This window comes from Nilaparvata lugens, chromosome 14 (genome assembly GCF_014356525.2).
Source record: "Nilaparvata lugens isolate BPH chromosome 14, ASM1435652v1, whole genome shotgun sequence".
Lineage (NCBI taxonomy): Eukaryota > Metazoa > Arthropoda > Insecta > Hemiptera > Delphacidae > Nilaparvata > Nilaparvata lugens.
Window position 1 is genome coordinate 8,500,376 of NC_052517.1, and position 8,754 is coordinate 8,509,129.

Genomic DNA, 8,754 nt, shown 5'->3' on the forward strand with positions numbered 1-8,754 from the left:
GTGACAGTAGATAAAGATGGAAGAATAGCGATGCCGATTCTCTCCATCAATTAATCATATTTCTATAGCGTCAAAAACATAATTGGCATCATTGTGGACCTAGAAAAGGATAGTAACACTGGCTTATCAAATAATAGACAAGGATAGCGAAACCTAAGTTAATCAAATACTGTCATTATAACATGGACCTCACTACCAATCTTCAATGGACAGTTAAGACAACTTCAAACATATTGAGACCTAGATTTATTATTCTTGGATTTCAAAAGAATAGGAAAAATGTTATAACTGCTAACAGGTCACATTTTGATTTCTGTAATCTGAACAATGTTAATCTCTATTTAAATGCTCAATCATTCCCCTATGAAAATATTGCTGGTAATGAACATTTATTGTATCACATGTTCTCTGAATTCCAAAATGAACACTATCCTTATAACAGCAGTACATCAATTGAGTATAAAACATTTGATGAATATGCACCACTGGTTGTTATGACTGTAGTAAGCAAAATGAGCTATTGAAATCTGGAGCAATAGACATATAAAGTTGACATTGGAAACAACAAATAATTTATCAGCAAAAATCAGTGCCTACTGTTCAATCCTCTATGATAATGAGTTTGAATATACACCACTGAGTGGAACAGTAGAAAGAGTATTATAAGTTTGGAAAAATCTTCTATAAAATAACAAAAAAATTGGGTAAAAGTTAGACAATATTCAAATCAAAAGTATTAATGTCCCAACCACTTCCACACTCTACAATTGATGTATCAATATTTTACCTTCAGCATCATCCCATTGATTACTAAACATTATCATTAATTTGTGAATTGTTCTTGTCTTCCCATAGAATGATCTCCAACCATGTTCTTCAAATTTAATTTTTAAGCATTTTTTATTATTATTTGATTTATCAGCTTCTTTCAAAGCACAAGATATTCAAATACTGACTGTGATGATATCGTGTCAAATTTGCGCCATCTATATGAGCTTAGATTTTTCAAATGAATTTATTTTATTAAAGTTGAATAATGTTCTTGGTCTGGGTAACCAAACCTACATTTTATCTGGGTGTACTCACCTACATCTACAGTTTCTTTCTGGGTGTACTCACCTAAACCTAAGATTTTTCACCTATATTTATTACATTTCTTTCATAGCATTCTTAAAGAGATATTCCAGAAGAAAGTGAGAGTTGTTGGAGTAAGTTTGGATCAGTCATATATTTTCACTCTTTTTCATTATTGATATTGATGTTTGGTATAAAAGTTGCAGCTAATGGTATGCATTGTAAAAAATAGAAAAAATTCTGAATCAAATTTTTGATATAAACATTAATATAACTATTATTATCTTTATCATACAAATATTGACCAAATTTATCAACACTCATGATCTATTTTTATAATAAATGTTTGATAAAACCTGAGGTGAGTTTTCAAGTAGTTCAAACTTAGCTGGTTAAAGACAGAGGGTCACCCCCCCTCATGTGGGGGGGGGGGTTCAGTACTGAGGTTGGTGTTCCTTAAGAAAGGGTGCTGTGCTAGGTCTCAACATGAAAATATAATTAGAGATTCTGAGTGCTTGTTGCTCAGTTCCAGAGAAAGTTGAGAGTGACTGATCCCTTGAAAAATGTATTTGCTGAAAAAAATTATTCTTGTAGCTTTTTGATAAAATTAACGGTTTTTTAGTTATTCAAGAAATTGGATCTTATTTTTCCATAAGATCTTTATTCTCTGTTCAATCCTATTAAATGGATTTACTGGAGAAAGTTATCCTTGTAAAATTAATGGTTTCTCAGTTATTTAAGAAATTGGATCTACTTTTTCCATAAGATCCTTATTTTCTGTTGAATCCTAACAAATGGATTTACTGGAAAAAGTTATTCTTGTAATTTCTTTGTAGGATTAACAGTTCGTTGTTATTCAAGAAATGAAAAAGCTGGATCTAGTTTTTTTTCAAAAAAGTGGGAATGAGTATCTTCATTTGAGGTTTATTGTGAGATTAGGGGTATGGCTAGGTTAAGTTGGTTCAGATTACATTGGGTTGGGCAAGGTTAGAACCAAGACTCAGATTAAGGGCAGCCTTGAGCCAGCTTTGAGCCAGCTTTGAGCCAGCTTTGAGCCAGCTTTTCTTCAGTACTCTCACTTTCCCCCTACTGTCCACTGGAGACCCCCCAGTGACCACTAGTCCACTAGTGACCCCAAGTGACCACTAGTCCACTAGTGACTCCAAGTGACCACTAGTCCACTAGTGACACCAAGTCACCACTAGTCCACTAGTGACCCCAAGTGACCACTAGTCCACTAGTGACTCCAAGTGACCACTAGTCCACTAGTGACACCAAGTCAGCACTAGTCCACTAGTTACCCCAAGTGACCACTAGTCCACTAGTGACCCTTAGTGACCACTAGTCCACTAGTGACCCCAAGTGACCACTAGTCCACTAGTGACACCAAGTCACCACAAGTCCACTAGTGACCCTAAGTGACCACTAGTCCACTAGTGACCTCTAGTGACCACTAGTCCAATAGTGACTACATTTTTAATGTAGACAAATACATAGTATTAATATTCTACAATACTTACTACATTTTTTTCTCTGCTTTCATTCATCTTCTCTCAACAGTAGGACATGGTGATAACAAAATTCAGTAGAACTCCAATCATCCGAATCAATAGAGACCCATTCGGATAATAAAACATTTGGATAATCGGAGTTTTTCAAAAAAAAATTGCCATTTGAGAGAAAAAAAGCCATGTTTTGATATTGTACTATTTTTTCTTTGAATCAAATGAAAGAAAAATGATATTATCACATGTTTCAAATATAAATGAAATTTAATGTACTCAAGGACAAGGGGAGGACAATGGTGAGCAAACGCACAAACACTGGAATTGCAGGGAGATGAATTATAGCACACTTAGACTTTTTTTAGACAATCTTCTTTCTGGATAATCGGTGATTCAGAAAGTCGGGGTTCAGATAATTGGTGTTCTACTGTACTCATGTTTTGTTGAGTTGTTACTTTCAGTTGAAACATCCAAATCATTATCTATGATCACCTCCTTAAATGATCTGTAGAGTCAAAATTTGTGTTCCAAACTCTTTTCTCTATACCTTTTTTGATCATCCTTTGCTTGGACTGTACTCCATGACTGGAGGGGTCTGAATAGGTACAGTTCCAGCAAAACTATCATTTGAAAAATTTGCTTTGCAGATTTATCTGAAATACTTGATGACAATGGTGATGGAAGGATAAGTTATAATGATTATCTGAGGATGAGAGAATGTGATCTTTATAAGCATAACTTGCAGAATGGTATGTATTCAATTCAAATGTATTATCTGTCATAAACTAAACATGGAAGTTCATTAGTTGTGTTCATAAGCTGTGTTCACATTTTTCACGTTCCCTTGTATTCAAATTATGTTTTAATATTCATGTTAAAGGAGCGATTTTGGAAATTTGAAGTCAATTTCACTTGATTTCTGAAAAAGTTTTAAAATAAACCGAATTGAGTTTTTCATTTAAACTTTAATAAATTCCTCAAGGATTTATAATATTGTGAGGAATCAAAAATATGTCATGAGATCAATATCTTGAAGAATGCATCCTCAAAATGTATTCCCTCTCACAAGTTCTTAATTCCAGACCCTTATGTCGAAAATGTTACCTACTCATCATTGTTTTTATACATTCTAGCCTATGTCCCATTCAAAGGTTGGATTAAAACTTGAAGATTCAAGTTGAATTCAAAAGTCAAACATGTTCAACATCCACTCAATCAACAAATCCTGAAAGTTCAACATTGATAATGTATCATAAATTCAATTTTTTGTTCTGGTGAACTAAACTTTGTGAATTTTCATTCCATAATTCATCAAGATTTCAGGTTATTTTATTATTTGCTGTTCACTTGATATCGATTTCGATTCGATCAGCTGATAATATTTAACATTGTTTTCTAGATTATATTGATGTTCGATTTTTACAGTCAATATTTTTTAGTCCCATAATATTTCATTGCCTTTCAGTTTTTTTGTATTTTCCTGATCAAAATTGCATTATTCTATTCCTTTGATCTATTACATCTTTTGGATTTTTCATTAAAGCCACTTTTGAAAGACTCAATTTCATTTTTAGCTTGCACACAATGGTTGCGTTCAAAGCCACTGATCAGTGAGTGAACGATGAGACCAGTGAGTGAACGTGGCTCTCAATGAGTCACTGTTTGGTCATTGAACGATGCATAGACTCACATCCAGCGCTAGCACAGAATAGGTACAGAATGGAGACTTGTAATCAAACGCCTATCTAACCAATGCTTTTTACATGACACAAATACTAAACACATGACCTTGGGAATTTCCAATCCTGGTCTTCTGATTGGCTTGTGGCAATGAATGAGATCAATTGATCCGGATTATTGAAGTGATCTGAACCTACCATCAATACTATTACAATATACCGGGTGATTACAAATGAAATAGACAACTTCAATAGCCTGTACAAAATTAAACTGGTGTATTTCAACATAGTAAGTGATATAGGTTTCAAGGGAATTTCTTAAAGTTTATGTTGGTAGAACTGTTGCTGGCTATTGTTGGCTGCTCCGTGTTACAACAGCCAGTTTAGTTTAGCAATATGGCCGCTACTCAAGTGGAGAGAGCTTATTGTGTTCTTGAATTAGCCAAAACAAACTCTGTTACTGTTGTGCAGCATCATTCCAGAACAAAATACGGTAAACCACCACCAACAAGGCAATCAATTTATGACTGGTATGAACGGTTTGAAATCAGTGGATGTGTGTGTAAGAAAAAGAGTACTGGAAGACCTTCTGTTACAGAAGAAAAAATTGATAGTGTTCGTGATGTTTTTGTACGAAGTCCAGGAAAATTGACTAGATCAGTGAGTTTAGAATTGCAAATTCCTCAACCTACTGTGTGGAAAATTCTGCGGAAACGTTTGAAAATGACACCTTATAAATTGCAGTTAGTACAAAGTTTAAATGACAATGATAATGTTGTACGTAAAAATTTTTGTCAAGAGATGCAACATTGTCTTGAAAATGACGACACATTGTTTAATCGCCTAATTTTCAGTGATGAATGCACTTTTCACATTAGTGGAAAAGTTAACAGACATAATGTACGAGTATGGGGAACAGAAAACCCAAGAGAGACTGTACAGCATATACGCGATTCTGCTAAAGTGAACGTGTTTCGCGCTTTATCTTGTGAAAAGGTTTACGGGCCTTTCTTCTTCCAAGAACCATCAGTAACCGGAAGAATTTATCTGGACATGTTAACCGAATGGTTAATGCCTCAACTCCATGAAGATAGTTGTAACTTCATTTTTGTACAAGATGGAGCTCCGCCTCACTGGTACTCAGACGTCAGAGGGTATCTGGATGAACATCTTCCTAGACGATGGATCGGCTGTGCAAGTGAGGAAAACGTTGTGTTTCAGCCGTGGCCACCTCGTAGTCCGGACCTAACGCCCTGTGACTTTTTCTTGTGGGGCTATGTAAAAGACAGAGTTTTCGTACCACCGCTTCCTGTTGATATCAATGATCTTAAACAACGAATCACAAATGCTCTTGCTACAGTTAACCGTGAGATGCTTAGTCGTGTGTGGTCAGAATTTGACTACCGTGTTGATATCTGTCGTGTTGCAAATGGTGCACACATTGAACATCTGTAAATTTTCAATAAAAACTTCAAGAACTCTTCTATGTAATCATGTAAGTGATGATCTAAACTTTTAAATAATAAATTCTCTACAAGCTATTCAAACTGTCTATTTCATTTGTAATCACCCGGTATAATACAATACTATTATGGCGCTTCCTAACAAGATGGCGGATTTTTGTGTCAGGGTACTAGCCAAGTTTCCATACTGTATGTATACTGTTACGCTAGAATTCGTGGAAGTGAAATCGGCCATTGAGGGGAGGATTGAAAGCAGGATCGTGGAGTAAGCAAAATAAAGTTTGGCTGTATCCGCGCATTCTGGCTTGCGCATCTTTTCGGCCATCTTGGTTTCACCAAAACATTGCACATGCACTGCAGTCATAGCATTGAAATCTGTGCTAATGTGTTCATTCAATTGATTTTTAATTGAACAAATAAAAGTTTTGATAAAAATGGACTCCAGGAGTGACTTTTCACAGATAATAATTAATAAAATTTACTAATTTGTTCACTCTTGTTGAGGTTAACCTGTAGATAGATGGATAGATAGACCTAGATAAATACCTTTCATTTACATCTAGATCGATGGATAAATGATTTTACTGTCAAGTTCAAGCATACAATACAAATTAAATATAATAATTACAAATTCCATCCAAGTATTCAAAAGTAACACAATAAAAAATTCTCAGGCATGGTCGAAGCCATGAGCTAGAGTTGATATAGTTACATTCCCATCAGCAAATATTAAGTTCAGTATCACAGTATTGATACTATATTCATAGTCATATTATTTCTACTCAATTTCCATCTTCTGTTTATGAATCATTTTACCAATAATCTATTCATAGAATCATGTTATTCATTGTTCATTCAATTCAATTATCCAATTCAATTCAATTCGTTTATTTCCACTTGGCATACAATACATGTAGGTACATATTTATTATTTGATATTCAACAAAATAAGGATCACATTTTTACAAAAACAGTAGAAAGAACATATTGACTGAGTGGAATTCCCCCAGTAAGACTATGCGTCTGAGATTGGGGGACAGTTCCTGCAAGCAGTATTATTCAATAAGTAGCTATATGGTATTATATTTACTATAAATTACAATATGTGTAATTGAAATTACACAACTAAGATTCAGATAACAGTAGGTGAATTATAAGTGATAACATATAGTGTTGGGTGTAGCTTGATATCTAGAGTGGGAGAGCAAGAGGACCCAAAAACCGGAGGTAATTTATTGTTTTATAAGCCTCTATTATGTTTTGAAACTCTAAATGCTTGAACGTAAGGTATGAGTGTATAAATTAATTTAGCATTTTGAAATATTAGTGTTTAAAGTTATTCCCCAATGCATTTACTCTTCCTAGGTGTAAGGTGAGTGAATTAGCCTCTCAGCTCCAATCCAGTCTATGCTGAAGAGCCATTTCTTCAACGAGCTTTTAAAAATCACATTGCTGCTGCTCTCGGCCTCCCTCACATTATCTGGAGCATTCCTGTATAAAATCTGAGCTAAATAGTATGGTGATTTGAGTTCAGTTCCGTGTATCAATCTAGGTATATAATATCCATGGTTGTTCCTATGTCGTGTTTGATAATTATGTTCGATATTGATGAATAGATCTGCTTTATGTTTCCTAATATAAGTGAGTAATGTTTTTATGTATAGTTGCCTGATGTTGAGCACAGGGAAGTCCGAGAACAGCAGCTCTGTGGGGTATCTTGATTCCTTTTTCAAAATTGTTTTTAAAATTGTTCTCTGAGTGACAGCAAGAGGTTCAAGACCTGCAGATGACACTCCCCCCCAAACAATAATGCCATACTCCAATACTGACTGTGCATAGGCATGATAGATCCTCCTGCACAGTCTGATATTCAGCACATGGCTCAATTGGGAAAAACCATACAACAATCTTCTCAGTCTGTGTTTTAAACACTGAATATGGGGAACCCAACTCAGACGATAATTAAACATGCCCCCAAGATACTTATACTGGTCCACTCTATTAATAGATCCACAAGAGCAGGTTGATGAACCTATATTTCTACAGGAGTGCATCTTGATTTGCCTTGATCCTGGGTCCGGTTGATTCCTGGTCACAATGGGCATATATTTGGTTTTGCTCAAGTTTACTGATAGACTATTGTGGTCAAACCAATTTTTAATTTTTGATAGGTCAGAACAGGCATTCTCATAGGCTTCTTCCCACTCTCTACCTGCTGAAATAACAATTTCATCATCAGCAAATAGGAGTACTTTGCTTCTTGTGTTCAGTTGAGAAATGTTGTAAATGTAAATCAGGAACAATATTGGGCCCAGGGTGCTGCCCTGAATGACACCATATTCAACACTATCCCTCTCACTAAATTCCCCTTCAATCTGCACAAATTGTAAACGCTTGCCAAAGTAACTAATGAACCAATGAAATGCAGAGTTTTTAATTCCCACAGCTTCAAGTTTTTTCAATAGCTTTCCCCTATCGACCGAATCAAATGCTTTAGCCAAGTCAAGGAAAGAAATAATTACTTTATTTTTCGATTTTATTGATTCTATTATGTATCTAGTTACCTCAAAAAGGGCATCATCAGTTTTTTTTTATTTTTGAAAGCCATATTGGTTCTTTGCTAGAATATCATTACTTGTCAAGTATTCCATCAATTGTACTTTGACACACTTCTCAATAATTTTTGAAACAGAAGCTAAAAGGGAAATCGGTCTGTAATTTGTGAGTTCGTTTTTGGGGCCGGATTTGTGGATTGGTATAATTTTTGCAATTTTCAGGTTCTCTGGAAACTGCCCCAAATGAAGGCTCAAATTAACAATGTGATGGATGGGATATATTAATGAATGTATGTTATCTTTAATGATTTTAGTTGGGATAAGGTCGTACCCAGGTGCACTCCTGCCTTTAAGACTGTTTATTACATTTGCAACTTCTTCAAGTGTTACAATCCTAAACTCAAATACTGAATCAACTCCACTATCATTATCACTAATTTCCGATTCTCCAATTGGGTTCAATGATGTGGCTAGTGAG

The 8,754-nt window shown here is 35.0% G+C and overlaps 1 protein-coding gene across 1 annotated transcript in view; it reads left to right on the top strand.

The window, feature by feature from the left end:
* The window catches only part of LOC120354268 (putative mediator of RNA polymerase II transcription subunit 26), a 161,377-nt gene that overhangs the window by 77,509 nt on the left and 75,114 nt on the right, over positions 1 to 8,754 (top strand). Inside the window, exon 3 of the mRNA XM_039441162.1 lies at positions 3,227 to 3,328. Within this exon, the coding sequence (XP_039297096.1) occupies positions 3,227 to 3,328 (102 nt within the window). The remainder of the gene's footprint in view (positions 1 to 3,226; positions 3,329 to 8,754) is intronic.